Here is a 17408-nt window from a genome sequence, read left to right on the forward strand (position 1 = left end):
TGCTGTTATTTTATGCTTCCACTTGAAAGAAACGGGGCTCCGTGGCAGCAAATGAGGGGCAGTGGGCAGCCCTGGCAGGGCTGCGAGGGAGATGGGGACAGAGGGGTGGGCACAGGGAGGGCACAGGGGTCCTGCTCCTCTCTGCCATCTTCTGATGGAAATTGGGACAAAATGGCACACTGTGACCATGGAAAGTGTCACCAGGGATGCTGCGCCATGGTAGCAGGGGGTCGTGTTGGCGGCCGGGGCTTGGCAGGGACCGCTGGGGAGAAAAGATGGGTGTAGTGGGGGGACAGCCACCTTTCAGGGACACTTGTACTAATGCCTAAGCAGTATCTCATGGAAAGAGGGATGTTTAAAGTGGAAAAAGGTGGTTTTTTGGCAAATGGCTGAGCTAGGGGGTGAGATATACCGGGGGGGGTGGGGGGGGGAAGGAGCCCCTGGGACTGCATGTCCAGGAGCTGTCAGAGAGGGAAAGCGAGTCTTGCATTGCAGCTCGAGCTGCCTGGATAGGCATTTCACTGGCCCGTAAATGTCACACTTTAGCCAAGAGCCCCTTGGGCCCTCTTAGCAATAACATCAGGGCCTGGTAGTTAACCAGGATTAGAAGAGAAATTCTGCAAATGCTCCTCAGTTGCAGGGCAGAGTGGTTTAAGACTGTCCCTGGACCAGGAGGCATTGGACAGCGGTGCCCAGAGCAGCTGGACCAATATGGCTGGGCTCCTCGCCTCGCCTGGTCCCTCCATCAGCCCGTGCAGCCTCCTCTGGATGCTGGGTACTCCTGCCCGTGGCCCTGGTTCCTGGCGATGGTGGGACCACACGCTTCGCCGCCACTCCCTTGCAGAGCCCCTGGCATGGGGGGGTGGCTTGATGGACCCACCTGGGGGGAGGCAGGCAGGTGGGTGCTCACCCCCCAGGCTGCCAGGCAGCTTTGGCACCAATGGGACCATCCCCTGGGACAGTCTGGCTCTGCTGGGGCATCCCCCACTCCAGCACGGGGTGATGTGGGTGCCAGTGGGCATCATGCTGCACCCAGAGGTTTTCCTGTGGCCACCCAACAGTGCTTAGCCCTGCTGGGCCCCCATGCCTGCGCCCACCCATTACATCTGAGGAATGCAGGGAGAGCTGCCAGGAGAGCAGGACCAGAGTGAGAGGGGACACTGGGGATGGGTTGTGGCATGACATGTGTCCCATAGGCTCAGGAGCGCTCTGAGCACTGGAGATGCCCTCTCTCTCCCCTGTGCTGCTGTTGGGGATGCAGCTCCTGGCTCCCCAACACAAGCAACCCTGCAGAGGAGCACCGGGGCAAGAGTGCTGGGGCCTGATGGGTGCCACAGGGTCGGCACTGCCTGGGTGGCATTTTGGAGAGCTCTGCCACCCTCTTGCCATGCCCAGCCTAGAATGAAGCAGAAATAAAGCAAATGGTTTGTTCTCCAGCCACCTCTGATTTACTGATCTCATGGAGGCCACATATTTTTGGGCTGCCGTGAACCATCAGTGCAAATGTGACAGTCCCCTCCATGGTGGACTCCAAAATGAGAGCCCCCACCCCCTTCCAGCCTCACACCACAAACCCATGGCCCAAAATCTGCTGAGGTTCACTGGGGAGTGCGTGCCCCGCAGTCCCCGTCCCGCTGCAGGGCCCCTGCATCCCCCCTCAGACTCAGCTCATAGATGTTCTGCTCATCCCCGGTGGCAACAAGAACATCCTGAAACTGGGAGACAACGCGTCCAAAATGGGACCCTTCCCAAAACACCTTTCCGCAGCGGGTGCAGCAGTAGAAGTCGGTGAGCTCAGCGTTGTCTAGGACCCCGGGGGGGATGGCGGCGACCTGCAGGACCATGCACCCTGCCAGTGCTGCAGATGCCCTATGCTGCGCCAGCCCCTCCACCCACTTGCTGTGTGGGGTGTAGTCAGGCTGGACTGCATCGCAGGCCGGCATGGCAGCATCACAGCTCTGGCTGGGCTTCTCCTCACATCTCACCAGGCAGCCTGCGGGGAGAAGAGACAGCAGATAAACCATCAGCCACTGGTGTGATGAGTGGGGTCTGTGCTCAGCCATGCGAACAACCCTTGTGAGGGCTGATGATGGCATCCCCGCAGGGATTCCAGGCTCTGCCCTGCATCCCAGGGAGGAGCATCCCATGAATTTGGGAGAAGGTGGCCACCAGCATCCACCAGCTGCCTGCCCTGAGCATGGCACCCGTGCAGCCTCCTGCTCCCCAGCAGCTGCCCGGCACCTCCTGCAGTTCCTCTGCTGTGTCCTGCTGCTGCTGAGGCAGCAGCGGGGTCTGCCATGGTCTTGGGAGCTGTTCCAGTCTGGGTAACTACACCAGTGCTGCTGCTGTACTGGGTACAATGGTTTTGCCTCCCTGTCACAGATCAGGCAAGGCTGCTCTCTGAGATGGGCTGCCACCCCACCCTGGGCCGCATTACAGGGCAAGCAAACAGCAACTGCTGCTTTAATTAAAAAAACACCATTAATATCTGTCTGCACTGCTCATGACACCCACAACTCTCCTGGCCTGCCCGAGGACGCTGGGCATTGGGGTATGTGTGACATCCACCTCCCATCACATAAACCAGGCAAGGGGCACAGTGGGGCGCGATGTGGGGCTCTGTCCCGTGAGCCGTCCCTGTATGCCCCAAGCCCTAGCCCCACCAGGCAGGTGGATCGCTGCCATCGCAAATGAAGTGCCACAAACCCCATGGCATTTTTGGCAGCTCCGTGCAGGCTCTCACTGCCTGCGGCTGGGGCACAGCAGGTCACTGGATCCGGGTGGCGGAAGCTGAGGGCTGAGCTGCCTCCCATCCATCAGAATGCCTGGCAGCTGGGGACACTGGCTGCAGTTATTTCTGCGGGATGACTCATTTTTGGCAGGGGGGGACTTGTCCTGCCCAGACATCAATTAAGACAACAAAAGGCATCCTGCATTGCTCCAGCAGCACCTCTGGGGCATCCAGCCTGCCCCTTTCGAGGATCAGAGGGAGCCTGGTCAGGAGCCAGCTGCGACGGAGAGGAACACTAGCATTTCCAGCTGGCTCTTCCCTGCATCCCAGTGCTGTCAGGACCTGGGACATGCTGGCGATTATTGTGGGGGAAAGCAAGGCTGAGGACAGCCCTGGAACAGCCACCCCATCCCAGAAGAGCTACCTCATGTCTGCCTGGCAGGGCCTGGACCTGCCACTGCATGAGCAGAAAGAGCCACAGCCTGGGATAGTCATGGGAGGCTCAGCTCACACCAGTCCGCAGTTCAGAGGGGCTCCCCAGAACCCCCCAAGAACTTCCACACCTCCTCAAAGGAGATGACCAGCACAAGGTGGTGGGGCACGGTCACTCCCCATTCCCCACCGACAAACAGCCACATTCAGGGTCAAGGCTGTCACTGGAGATGCTCTCAGGGTGGTTTTGCAGACTAGCCCTGGACAACCATGCAGCCCAGGAGTGGTACAGGTTTGGGGGCCACTGCCACAACATGAGGGGAAGCAGCCCCGAGCCCAGTCTCAGCCACTGGTCAAGAGCTGGGCTCACCATCACTGTGCTCTGGCCAAGTACCCCGCAGCCCCGCTCATGGATGTGCCTTTCCTTCATCCTCTGTGTCTGCCTGGGACAAAACATCCATTCTTGGAGAAAAAACAGTGACCTCAGTTTCCCACTTTCTCCAATTTTTGGCATGTGGTAAAGCACCTGGGCTGCTCTCAGGAGATCCCTCAGCTGTCTGGAGCAGGGAGATGGAGGAATATCCCTGTTCCTGGGGGTTTCTCTGGGACAGAGCCTGTCAGAGGGTGGCAGATCCCTGTGGCAGGAGGCAGGGGCTCTGCCCTCACCCTGTCCCTGCCTCCCTCCGCCATGTGCTACACAATGGCATGGGGTGGCCTCAGCCTGGGCATGCAGGGACCGGCTCACTGAGGAGGCCAAGCTGCGGGCTGCACCTCCAAGAACATGAATCACAGACTGCCTGCAAAACCCTGGGCCATCACTTGTTTTTCTTCAGTTTATAACACATGGACAAAAATCTGCCTTTCTTCCCCTTTTCTATTCACCATACCTGCTCTTGAGCAGCAGCCTCTGCATCTGCCTCCAGGACCCTGACAGGAGGGACATCTACCTTGCTTGAGACTTTTAGATCCAACTGTAACCGAAACAACACTGCCAGCAACACTGCCAATATCTTTCCCCCCTGTGAACCCTAAAAAATTCCCTGGCCCAACCTTGCAGCACCCCAGCCCGGCCAGCACCAGGGCACAGACACTCGATGCTCCTTTAGCATTCCTGGGCAATTTGCTCTCCCTTCTGACACGCTCCATCAGCTGCCATGCTGCTGGTGGGCAAAGCCTCCTTCTCTGCATGGGGGGGTGGTGAAACCTCCAGCTCCCCAAACACCCCAATCTCTTCCCCCTGGGCTCGTGAGAAAAAGGCAGGCAGGGAGGAAAAGTTCATCCATTAAAAGCCCAGGGAGAGAAAGGCCATGATGGTCACCCAGTAGTTTTGCGTTTCACTTGCACAAGTCCCCTCTTAATTGTGGCTCTTCAAAGGGCTGAAAATGCTACAACACTTCAAAGTGACCATTTTTGAATGGGAGCTTGTAAAAACCCTTCTCTCCCTCCCACCAAATTCTTCCCAGGGCTTTTGAAGATGCCTGCACTCCCCTTGCTGCCGCAGTTGAAAGGGCCACTGGGCGCCAAGCACAGGGTGCCAGATGGGCACACAGTGAAAATTGTGCTGGGAAAAGGTCAGAGCCCCCAGAAAAAAAGGGTTTTCCTGGGGGAAAAGGGGGATTTTTTTTGAAGAAGGGGTTTTTTTCTCCCCCTTGAGATGGGCAGTGCCCTTCCTGGCGGAGTCGCTGCTCCTGCAGGGCTGCAGCCTGGCTCACCAGGATGCTGCACACTGTGGAGTTACACCGGAGATGGAGCAAAAAGCATTGTGTGAGGTGCATGGGGCCAAGGGGAGCCGAGTGCATCCTTCCAATGTGCCAGCAGTTTTTCAGATCTACAGCTTCCAGAGCTCTGCAATGGTTCACACCAAAGGCTAAATTCCCACCACATCTCTGCAGAGGAGAAATGAAAGCAATTCCTTACCAAATCAATTCGAAACACCTCTTGGGAACTAATAATCCCATTATAAAACATCTTGAAAACAAAAAGCCCTTTTGCCTCTCACTCACCTCTCCCCCTCTTGCCTGGGTTACCCTGGGGATGACAGAGCCTGATGGGGGCTGAGCCCTGCAGCCCCGCCAGCACCCCAGGGTTGAGCACCCACAAGTGTTAGTGCCGCAGAGCTCCATGGGCAGCAAGGATTGTCCCCATCCCTGACCTGGCAGCCCTGATCAGCACAGAGCCATCTCCTCCTGCCCTCCCCTCGAGCTGTGGCCATACCCTGCCCTCGCACATGCTGCCCACCACATCTCCAGCTCTTGCCCACCCCTGCTTGCCCATGGGAATTAATACCCCATGGAACAGCACAAAACACTGCTGTGTGGTTTGTGGAACCATGCTGTTCCCACCCATGGACATGCCTCACCTCCCAGTGAGTGCTGCCATGCCCAGGGGAAAGGGGATACTTGCAGGACCCCGATTCTGCTTATTTCTGCATCAGGTTCCTCCCTGGGCTGAGCAAGGCCACCCTCAGTGGTGGGATCTCACCTTTGCAACCCAGGAGACGTCCTTGTCACCCCTGCAGCAGCCCTGCTTTGTGCCCAAGCCACTGCCATGTGCCCCAGAGCTTGGCTGGCCCCACACTCTGTGAGGTGTGGTGCAGCAGGAGGCACGCCAGCGTGGGAGGGATCCCCTTCCTTCAGCCCCTGGCCACCAGCACCAAGATGGCGGGGAAGACCCATGGCAAAACTACATCTCATGCCCTGGGGCACTGCATGGTTCCTGGTGCTTGAAAACCAACAGTACCTTCATCCCAGAGGACACAGAACCAGCAGTGTGGCAGTGTGTGCCCCAAGGGCACAGCAGCACCTGGGGACCCTGTGGGGGGCGCTCAGGTGACAGTCTCACATGAGCCCTGGATGGGAACTATTGCAACTGGGGGGTGGGGGTGGGGCTGTGGTGGGCAAAGTGACTTGTCCCAAAGACCCCAGGGAAGGCAGAGACAGGCCAGGAGCCACAGCTGCGTATGCTCCACTGTGAGGCCCTGCTTGTGGATGGGCGGGCTGAGCCCAGCAGGAGGGAGGGGGGCACGGCACAGGCTGCATACAGTGGGCAGGGGGACGTGCACCCTCCTCTGCCCACAGAGAGGCCCTTAGCAGTGCAGGGGTCATATTGAAACGCCACCATGCTGGTGACACCAGTGACCTGTAGTCCCTACAGCCTATTCTGTTGGTTGCAATGCAGGAGTCCTGGGTCAGCATTTACTGGGACCGCCCCCACTGTGGGACAGGGGGCACAGGAGGGCCTGGGAAGTTGGGACAGAGTAGGATTAGGGCAATCCTCATTTGAACCCATGCCCATTTTCCTTTCCCAGACCACACAGCCCTGATCTGGCTGGAAACAACCTGTCCTCGTGCACGTGAGCCCTGGGCACCCTTGGAGTTTCAGTGTCAGGGCACTGTCGGGTAACCCAAAGTCCCCGGGGGAGCCAGGTACTTCCACACAAAATCCTCCCCCCCAGGCCCCATTTCTAGCCCAGGTCCCTCTGTGTCACCCCAGCTAAGACCAAGGCCTTGGGATGAGGATCTGGGTGCTTGTCCCAGCTGGCTCAGGCAGGGACATGATGCTCACCCCGCAGCTCCGCAGCGGGAACCGCAGCCTCCTGCCACCTCCTGAGAGGCACTCGGGTCTGGCAGCACTTGTGCAAGCTGAAAGCCCTTCTCCCAGCCTGGCAGCCGCACCCAGCTGTCATCGCAACCACACACACGGGAGACTCGTCCGTAATTAGGCAATTAAGGCTGAGGTGTTTTGGAGAAAGCGCACATCGTAAAGGCTTTGCACAAGGCTGAAAGCAGACCTGGGAGCATTCTTGGAGTACAAAGGTGCATGGGAAACCATGCTGCGGTGAGAGATCGAACCCGATAAGAGGAGTTACGAGCCTGAGAAACACACTCAATTGCAGGGCACTGAAGATGCCTGGTTATCTTTTCCTCCTCTATAAGGCAGATAAGCAAAGGACAAAGGACCTGGGATTGTGCAACCTGGGCTGCAGCAGCCTGGCCACAATCTTAAGATGTTCCCAGGGTGGAGGAGGGAAGATGAGCTTAAGGCAAGAGGCACCTTCAGTTGCTATCATCAACCTGTGCCGCTGTGGGAGAAAACCCTGCCGGCTCCTGCGCCCAGCACTGGGCAGGAGCACCAAACAGTCCCTAGCTCCTTCACAGGGAGCATACAGCACAACACTGCAGAGCTTTGCAAACCCACAGCCATGAAAATGTTACCAGCTTCCTAGCCTGGCAGTGGCTTTTCACAGAAGCAAACAAAATTCTTCCAAAAAGGGGGAGGTGGCAGAGCACATCCCAGCTGAGCCTGGGAGGTGTTTCTGGCTGGTCTCATCACAGCAGCCCCCTGGTCCCAGCCCTGCGCTGCAGCTCCTTGGTCCCCATCCCTGCCCTGCCTGGGGACAGACGTGATCATGCTCCCATTACCCCACTGCGCCTTGGGGGGGAGAGAACCTAAATGCATGGGGTTGCCTGGTCTGAGGGTTAAGGGGGCTGAGGAGCCCCTGGGTCCATGGGTGCAGCCCCCTGGAGACCTGTCCTCTTCCCCGCAGAAATGTGCAGAGCAGCCTGAGACATCCGTGATGTTTTGGAGTCACCTGCATACCAGGTCCGGTGCCAACACAGTGAGGATGCACAGGCTGCTCCATGGGTGCGAGAGTCCTCCTGGGACAGCACAGGGATCACCTGCCCTTCCCACATGGCAGTAAGATGGGTGTGATGCTCACAGCAAAGCCAAATGCTGAAGTTCAGGGAAGCATGGCAGGAAAAAACTGCATCCAGCCTCAAGGCTTTGGACACACAGTGGCCTCTTCCTGCTGTGCATTGGAGCCCCTGGCTGAGGGAAGCAGGTCTCACTAACCCATGCCTTCAGTTGTCCCAGTGTGGCAGCCATAGACCCGGCACTACACTGGTGTCACCCCAGCTCGGAGCCACAGCACAGACTTCCCTGCACTGCAGTCTTGCAGCTCTTCCTCCCACCTGCCCAGATGCTGCCTCCGCTGCCTTTCACCAGGGCTCCACCACAGAGCCAAGGACCAGGAAGGGAAAGAAACCCTGAGTCACTGCTCAGGCTGGCGGGGACAAGGCGGGTGCCCCGTTTGGGCTGCTCGGAGCCCCGCCAGACCCATGCCATCCTGCCACACAGCGTGGGGACATCCTGGCTGCTCCTCCAGCCACCCGCAGGGCTGCCCGGGGCTTATCCTGCTCCTGCGGGATGCGATGTTGGAGGAGAAGATGGGTAGTGCAGATCTTGCTGGTCTTGAGTACCAGCTTTGGCTGGTCAGGGAGGATGCTCACCCAGCCTGGGGCTCCTCAGGGTGCTGCGTCAGGCTCCCTGAGCACCCCTGGCCACTGCGCCTGCTCCACCTCTCCAGCACAGAGTGGAGGCTCCAGCATGCCTGGTTAGCAGCACAGCCCAAAGGAAAGCAGGACCAGTTGTTTTCGTGGTTTGAAAAATGTTTCAGATGGCAAGGGGTGATTTTATGATTAAAGCAGCCTTTTCTGTTTGGCGAATCCTATCCAGATCGAATGTGCTCCATCCTCGCCTTTCCCAGAAACCAGATTTCATTTGGCAGAGCATCCTCGGAGCACCAGGGCCCCATGCCAGCTGGTTTTACCACACTGAGTAAGCAAGAAGCTTCCCTGGGCCAGACGAGAGGCTGTGACATATCCCATCCCCTTGGGTCATTTGGGAGCCCGAACACTGCCAACAGTGTCCAGCGAGACCATGTCTTGCCTGTGCCACATGGTGACCCACATCACTGCTGCCTCTCTGCCCCATCCCCTGCCAGCTCCAGGCACCTGAGCTGCTCAGAGCATCCCACTGGGCATCACTGGGCAAAGCTGTCCAGGCTTGAAACTATTTCTAGCACTTCCATCAAAGCCCTCATGCAGGGCAAATGTGTCTGTGTCAGGGAAAATGTTCCCTAAAACCTGGGAAAGTCCTAGGTCCAAGTTGGAGTGAGCTATTACAGGATGAATAATTTGCCTTTCATCACTTGGAAGCCCTGCCATAAAAATCCGGGAGCCAAATGGAGCGGCACTGGCCCAAGTTTTGTAGCCAAAATGTGAGCAGCGCCGGGCTGTCTGCAGCCAGACCCCTGGACTCAGGAGGACCTGGGCAGCTGCAGGCTTATGTTGAGGGTTGGTCCTGCAGTATCCATGCCCATCCACAGCTGACTGGTGCCCCAGCATCCATGGTTCCTGCTGCACCTGCCTGCTGCTCCCTGGAGAGGTGAACCCCCCCCCCCCCCCGCCAGAATCTAAATAGAAATGGAAATCCCAGGATGGTTGGTGTCTCAGGGCACAGGGGCCTCCCCCCAGCAAGTCCTCAGGGGTCTTCACTTTGGGTCAGGTGCCACCTGCCCAGCTGTGCCCGCCTGCCCAGAAATCACAGCTTCTATTTTGTGTCTCTGTTGCAGCAAAACACCAACCCTCTGAGGATGTTGTGGCATCTTTGGTCCCTGACCATGCTGTGCTGGAGGATGCTCCCCATCGGAGGATGCTCCCCGACAAGGTCATGCCTGATGTGGCCAGTGGCAGGGCTCTCACCTGGCCCAGCAGACAGGAATCCTTTCCCATGAGACACCCCCCAGGGACACAGGGGACCCAGCAAGAATCTGCATGGCATGATAGGACATGGGGTGTTGCAGACATGGTGTAAAGGCTAGAGCAAGGGGGTCCCCCAAAGAGCCTGCGTGGAGGAGCAACAGTGCCATGTGAGACCCTCCCCCCCGCCCCGCTCCATCATCCCCATCCCGAAGAGGGAAGGGGAAACCGCTCACACAGCTGAACGCAAACCACAGCATTTCTATTTCCCATGCTCTAAAACTGGCTGAACAGGCCCAGCTGGTCGCTGGGCACACACACAGTGAGTGCCCTCACCAGAGAAACTGCTGGGGAGGATGCTCCAGCCTTTCGGGAAGCACAGTGCTCCCAGGCTGCCAGCACCATGGGAAAAGCTGCCCCACCATGTCCCTCATCCCCAGAGCCACACATGTGGTTCCCCGCAAAGCTGCAGATGGCCAGGAGCACCTGGCAGCCGCCACTTCGCACTGTTCTCTCCTATCAAGCAGATGGGGAAATTGAGGCATGACAAGCGACACATGCAAGGGCCAGCGGCAGAGTGCAGACTTGTCCAGAGAAGTGAGAGGGGTATGCTTGCATCCTGGTGTGCCTGCGGCGGGTATCACTCACCACCAAAATGCAGTTCCCTGTGGGGAGGAGTGTGGGGGTCAGTGCAGCCCAGGGCAGGGCATGGAGGAGCCTCTCCACCTCTGAGCCCGCCGGAGCCTCGCCAGGCAGGCAGCACTGACTCACTCCTCCTGCAGCCTGACCTAGTTTAAGAGGCACCATGCAGGTGAGAAAGACACCATTAGCAGCACCAGCCAGGAGGCATTTCGCAGCCCAAGGTGAGTTTTCTAAGTCAGGCGGCGATGGCTTTAGGCTGTCATTTGAGCTGCTGCTGGCATGTCACCAAACCACCCCAGGCTGGGCAATCCCATGCATGACCCAGTGTCTTGCAGGGCAGCATAGGGCAGCCTGGGGAGAGGGCTGGGAGCTGTGCTTGTCATGCACAAGCTCAACCAGGCATGAAGTGCATTTGGAAGAGCTCCACAGGTCAGCACCCAGCAGCAGGTTGGTGGCAGGGGACCCCATTCCCCCTCTGAGACACCCGATGCTCTTGCTCTGTCCAGGGCAGCGAGTCCCAGGAGGGAGCACAGGAACGGGGCCAGGGTCAGAGCATCAGTCCCAGCCTTCGATGTCCACCCACTTACCTGCACCGCCATCCCCTGGTGCCTGCCTGCTTTCCTCCACCAGCTGCTTCATCCTCTCCCTCGAGACTTTCAGGTACTTGTTGCAGTTGCACACCTGGAATAAGAGAGCGGGGGAGGTTGGTGAGGTGGCACCCGTGCTCCCCGGGTATCTCCTGCCTGCCTGGAGCACACAGCCCTGCACTGGCTGGGCAGCCCCAGTCGCATGCACCATGGCAGAGAGAAACCTAGGCAAGGCCTGTCCCACCGAGGGGGGGTGGCAGAATGGCCACAGACAAAAATTTTGGGATTCGCATGCCACAAGAACCTCCTCACCAGCGGCATTCCATCTTTATGGTGCTTACCCACATCTTCATGGCAGGCTGCCAGTACCACTGCCCATCACCTGGCAGACCTCACCCCCCAGCCCTACACAATGCCAGAAAACACCAGAAACACGTTGCCTTAAAACATCAAGCAGAAACCCAAAGTTTGGGCTGTGGCTCCAAGATTTGTTCTCTCTTCTCTCAAGAGAGAATATCCTCTTATAGAAGCTATGGAGGATGGCCGTGGACCCCAAGACATGCTGGGGTCTTGGCTGGCTGTGCGTGGCCCAGCTCTGCTGGAGCACCACGAGCGCCAAGTCACATTTTCTAACCCTGCTTTTGTTTTGACAAAATGCACCTGGAGAGGTCTCCAAGCACCTACACATATCAGGTACCAGCCCTTAGGGAGTCAAACCCCTCAAGGAGCTCCCCAAGCCCCACTGCTGAGGAGCACCCACAGCCGGGTGCCTCAGGCTGAGCCCAGGGTGCAGCCAGCAGCCCAACATGCTCGCCCAGAAGCAATCAGCACTAAATCTCCCCAGAGCATCGCAGCCGGCTCCCTGACAGCTTTGCTCTCCTCTCCCCGTCCCTGCTTGGATGGTTGCTGGGATGTGCTGCAACACCTTTTGTCAGCTATTTGTTTTTAGGGACTGTTTTCTGCTTGCGGAGCATTTTGAGCATGCTGCACCCAAGGCAAGCAGGGAGAGAGGTGCATAACTTCACCGACCAGAACAAGTTCCCTGCCTGGGGCTTTGCTCCAAAGCCTGTTGAAACCAGAAAGGTTTTTCCACCGCCTGTCCGGGCACTGGCACAGGCTTGTGGCAGCTCTGCCGGTTTGCGGCGTGCTAGCTGGAATGGTGCTGGGGTCACGGTGAGGTGCAATGATGCCCCTTCTTCCCACACAGCTGCCTGAAGGAGGATGGGGGGAGGATGATTTGTTTGAAAATGAGCTCGCCACCATGTCCCAGCTCTGCCCTGAAGCAGGAGGAGATTATTTCCACTGGCAGCCTCCACAAAACCAGCACATGCTCTCCACCCCGGGCATGATTTGGCCATAAAAGGATGCCTGGGCTCAGGTCCCCAAAGCCGCGCTGCTGCAGCCCCACAGAGCAGCAGCACAGACAGAGATGGACAAGGTGCAATCTTGAAAGCACCCAAATGACATGGAAGCCACTGAACCACTTTTAAAAGGCAATTTTGCAGCAGTTCCCTGATTCATACAGCAAGCACCAGACAACTCCTACTCATGCAAACGTGTGTCAGACCCCTGTGCACTGCTCCGGCTCACCAGCCCGACTCCTTCTCACTGATGCTGGAGGCGAGCCACAAGCCCTGATGCTGCGGAGGACTGAGCATGCCTTGCCCTGAGCAGAGCAAAGCACCCTCCTCATTCTCATGTTCAAACCCCGGTACCCCGGGAAATGAAACTGGGTGAAATCCCAGGGAAGCAGGAAGATGATCTTATTTGAGTGAACTTGACTTTCTGTGGAGCCAGATGAGCCATTGGAGTTACCTGATCAGAAAGGAGATGCCACTTCAGAGTTCACTGCCAGCCTCATGCGAGGGAGGGTTACACTGCAACCTGCGGAGGCCACCCAATACTGTTGGATCTGATCTCTTCAGGCTTCAGCTGTCTAGACTAACGAGGACTGGAACTCACTGACTCCTTTTCATGCCTTCGCCTCCCTCTCCCTCAGCTCTGCACTGGCTTAGCTGTGCCTGCGGTGGCAGCCCATCATCAGCTGGGCCAGATCCATCCTTGAAAGATGGCTGAGAAAAAGGGAAGAGGAGCATGGATGGATCCAGGGATGAGCAGGGAAGGAGACAGACGGGCTCCTTCTTTTAGGGTGGATGTCACCCGCAGCCGTGAGACAGACCCCGATGCTGCTGCCCAGTGGAGCCATACTCTGGCCCCTGCCAGCTCTGATGGTGGAGTCAGTGTTGATGCTGCAGGACGGGATGGTCCCTTTGAGGCTCAAGGACATGCCAGCCTTCACAGTCTGGACCTGGAGTCACCAGTATCCCCACCCCAGCAGCCACCCAAAGCCCTCGCATGGCTCATAGGGTGCCTGCTGGGATTTGTGGGATTGCAACAGACAGGCAGGCAGAGGGGATGGGCAGCTCCCAGGGATGTGTGCTATGCTCTGTGCTGGTGGCTCCACTCCCCAGTGACAGTGACAACAGGGGAGGGGACTGCACACTGGAGAAGGGCATTGAGCCTGGCAGTGGCAGAGACATGAGATGGCACCTCCTGGGCATGGTGGCAGCACCGGCTGCAACAAGGTGTCAGAGGTTCCCAGAGAGGTCCCAAACCACCCGGCCATTGAGCTGCCACAAAGGATGGGTGCAGAGGGGCCCAAGGAGCAAACAGCACCCTCCTCCCAGCCTCCCTGCCAGGCTGTGTGGGCATGGGCTCATGTCCCCTCCATCACAAACACCAAATCTACCTTAACACTCAGACTTGGCAGTTTGGAGCACGCCATGATGTTTGGACAGCTGTGCCAGCGTGCTGTGCATGGGCTTCTGGCTCCCACTTGGAGGCATGGAGTGACCTCAGGCAAATTTATCTACCTCTCTAAAATTCATCATCGTTGTAAACTAGGAGCAATCCACCTCCCTGGGCTAGGTATGCCCTGGCAGCCCAGGGGTAGCCTGGCATTTCCCACTCGCCCAGGGCTGCCAGATGCTTGCTGTGAGGCTCCATGCCCCACACCATCTCCCCAGCCTCTGGGCCTTCCCCACCCTCAGCTTCCCAAAAACATGGGGCGGGCTCAGGAGCCAGATAAGCCACTTAGCAGCAGCGCCAATTAGCTGTAATAAAAAATTGCAATTAATTTTTTTTAATGCCTTGCCAAAATGAGCCAAAAGAGATGAAGCAAGCAGGGCAGCCTGCCACCTCAATAAGGCTGGGCTGAGTGGCTGCCATGCAGGGGCCAGTGGTGGCCTTGGGCTTGATACTCAGCTCCTGCCTGGGGACACAGCTCCCCACAGCCTTCTGCATCTCACCATCACTGCTTGGGGGTGTGGAGCAGTTTTTTGCATGGGTCTTGCTTTTGTTTTAAGGGTTTTAAGGGAAGTGGGGAGCCTCTCTGCTGGGGAAGGGATAGACTTTTCCTCCTTGGGAAGGTTTGGTTTCCCCATTTCCCCAGATCCATCATGGCAGGATTAGTTGTGGCCCCCACAAAGTGGGATGGATGCAAAGGCAAAAATCTTTGCTGTGGTGAGACAGCAGGAGATGGCGGCACCATGGGACACTGCCTGGGGGTGCAACCACCGCAAGCAGGGGCTACAACCCAACAGCAAAGGGTTCGGCTTCTCCCCTGCAACATCTGGAGGTCCCCGCAGCCCCTATGCCTGGCTTGAGGCAGGGCAGCAGCTTCTGCCCGACACTGCAGCCCTGCCTTGGGGATGATGTGCTGAGTGGGCTGAGTGTGCAAGGTCTCTGCTCAAGCCATCCTGCCAATCCATGCGGCCAGTGTAACCACAGGGTAACCATGGAGCTGGGCCATGGGGGAGAAAAGGAGTTCAGCTTGGGAGGAGAGAGCCAGGCGGCTGCAGCCCCCGCACACCCCATAGCACTGCCCGGTCTACCGACACCCATGCTCCTGTTGCATGGCAGGGTGTCCCAGTGCCCCTAAGGGCTGCGGGTCGCAGGGTGGCAGTGGGCACACCTCGGAGGAGGAGCAGCGCTGCCTTTCTCACGCTAGGGCAGCCCTTGCCAGCACATGCTTAGTCACTGGTAAATCCCAGCCTAGATCTGCTCTGCCCTCTGTGAAATGGATCTTGGCTGCACCCCCGCTGAGGCAATCCTGGTGCTCGGGAGCCATGGCGGGCGCGCTTTCCCACGGCAGCCCAGCTTCCAGCGCCCCGTGTGAATCAGCCCCTTCCCGGGCAGGCACTGGGTGCCCCTGCACGGCACACGTGCAGTCAGCTGGGCAAAGCCAGGTGAACACATCGCCGCTCTGATCCCCCCATTGGGCTGGCAAGGATGGTGCTGAATTCAGGCTCTCTGGGCGGGGGGGACAGCTGTGACATCTCCCCCTGCCTCCCCGGGCTCTGCTCACCATGTCTACATCAAGGATGAGGACCAGGTGCAACCCATCTCAGATGAAGCTGTGGTCCTCACTGCGGTCCCCCAGTGTTGTCCCCTCTCCCTGCACCCATCTGCACGTCCTGACCGAGGTGCTGCAACCCTGGTGCCAGGCACCGTCACCCCCACAGCCATGGGCTCCTGCCCTGCCACCTTGTGCCAGCATCCACCCAGAGGAACACTCTGCAGCCCAGTCTGCTCTGTGATGTCACCGCTGAGAGCTGTGATGCAGGGATTAGAAGGAGTGATGTCATTGGACCAGGACTGTGATGTCACAGCAGGAGAGCTGGCATGGATCTCTGTGTGGCTGTGGTCCCCAAGCCTGGCGAGGCACTTGTCCCCAGCCTTAGTAGCCTGAACCACCCCGGCCAAGGGGGCAGCTGCCGTGCAGTGTGGCTCTCCCTGCCTGCACAGACGAGGAGGACAAGGCAGGTGAAACATCCTTTTGCAATACTGGCAGCCTGTCCAGTGATTTGTTTTTGTTTAGGATGATCCCTGCCTCTCCCAGCCCTCTTGGGTGGTAATTTCACCATCAGTGACGCACGAACCTCCCAGGACTCAAGGGACTGGACACTTCAGCCTGAAGCTCCAGGGCCATCTCAGCATCCCATCCCCTTTCTGGGACTCCACCCAGGAAGCCAAGAAGCTCAAAGAAAACTTGGAGTCCAGCAGACAACAGGAGCCAAACCTGGGACGCAAAAAGGGCCCTGGGAGCCAGTGTGAGCTTGGATGAAGACAGCGGTGTGAGCTCAGTTGGAGGACCATAGGCTGGTGCCCAACTTATGTGGAAGATGAGTGGTTCAGACAGAAGTGCAGTCAGTGTTGCTCCTTTAATACCCCTGAAAGCTGCGTCTCCAAAGTGCTCCGAGAGTCACCTTGGTGATGCTGATCTCTGCCCAGAGGACCTGTCCCCCAAATGGTCCCCAGGCTTGCTTCATCTGCTCTGCTGACAAATGTTACAGGCCAACGTCACTGAGGGATCTCCTTGGCAGGGGTTTTACCAGTGAGACACAACCCTCTGCCTGGAGAGTTTCTGGCTTGGGAAATCCTCAGTGTATCAAAATCAGATGTAAAGGACAACAGTGCCTGGCATGAACTCTTTGGGGCAATTCAGGGCAGCTCATGTCAGGACAATTCCTTGGGCGTCTTCTGCTCACCATATCACAGGACTATTCAACAGCCACCTGGAGTGATATCTTTTTTCCTACTCACCGCCTACCCCCTTCCCTTTCTTTCGTTCCCTCTCTCCGAGATGGCTATCATCTGGTGAAAGGGCCACTCCTCCGGATGGAGGTTGCAAGTCTCATTTTGGTTGTGAAACCACAGTCCTTGAGCATCCAAGAGTTTCTTTCAGGGCCCTATCAAGACTAGAAACCTCCCCAGAACAGGCATGCAGGATGCTCCGGCTCAGCCAGCTATCTCCCCAGCACAGGTTGCCCCTGTGCAGTCTCCAAGCCCAGGAGTTACAGATAGACAGGTCTGCCTCCAGCAGACCTCCTGCCTATCACCCACAGCAGAGACCACGCAGAAAGGAGGGAGATGGTGGGAAGGACAGTGAAAGAAAACTGGGTAACAACCTGGCAAATTCCAAATGCAAGTCAGGAGTTGATAGTGCTCATCTGCCCACGTGTATATCTTTGCACGCTTTTCCCAAGTCTCCAGCTCCTCCTTGCTGCACTCACAGCTTTGACCTTCAGACACGCTCCTCTTCCTCCAGCAATGCTGTGGGTTGGATTCCTTTCTGCCCTGCAGCACCTTCAAGGTCCTCACACAAAGAGCAGAAACCTCAGCAATTCTATCCGCCAGAACTTCCCACACCCTGCGGGTGCAAAGGCCACCTATAGGTGCAGAGTGGTGGTGAGCAGGGCCCCTGGGATGGCTGCACCTCCCAGGGAATTTTCAGAAAGCAGCTGCCCAGGCTTTTTCCCTTCCCCTTTATGCCAAGAGCTTTTCTCATTGACCTTCTTATCACCAGTACCTGGGAATCATAAAGGTGCACATTGTGGCTCCTGCTCTGTTACAAATGGCGTAATGTTTGTCCTTGGGTACCAGCAAACCCACCCAAGTAGCAGATGAGATGCA

At 57.6% G+C, this 17408-nt stretch overlaps 1 protein-coding gene across 1 annotated transcript in view; it reads right to left on the reverse strand.

Annotated features, from left to right (window-relative positions):
• Window positions 1–1598: 1598 nt before the first annotated feature.
• EXD3 (exonuclease 3'-5' domain containing 3) overlaps window positions 1599–17408 on the reverse strand; it is a 292624-nt gene continuing 276814 nt past the window's right edge. Inside the window, 2 exon segments of the mRNA XM_075716908.1 lie at window positions 1599–1993; window positions 10935–11028. Of these exon segments, the coding sequence (XP_075573023.1) occupies window positions 1599–1993; window positions 10935–11028 (489 nt within the window).

Source organism: Pelecanus crispus, chromosome 9 (assembly GCF_030463565.1).
Source record: "Pelecanus crispus isolate bPelCri1 chromosome 9, bPelCri1.pri, whole genome shotgun sequence".
Taxonomy (NCBI): Eukaryota; Metazoa; Chordata; class Aves; order Pelecaniformes; family Pelecanidae; genus Pelecanus; species Pelecanus crispus.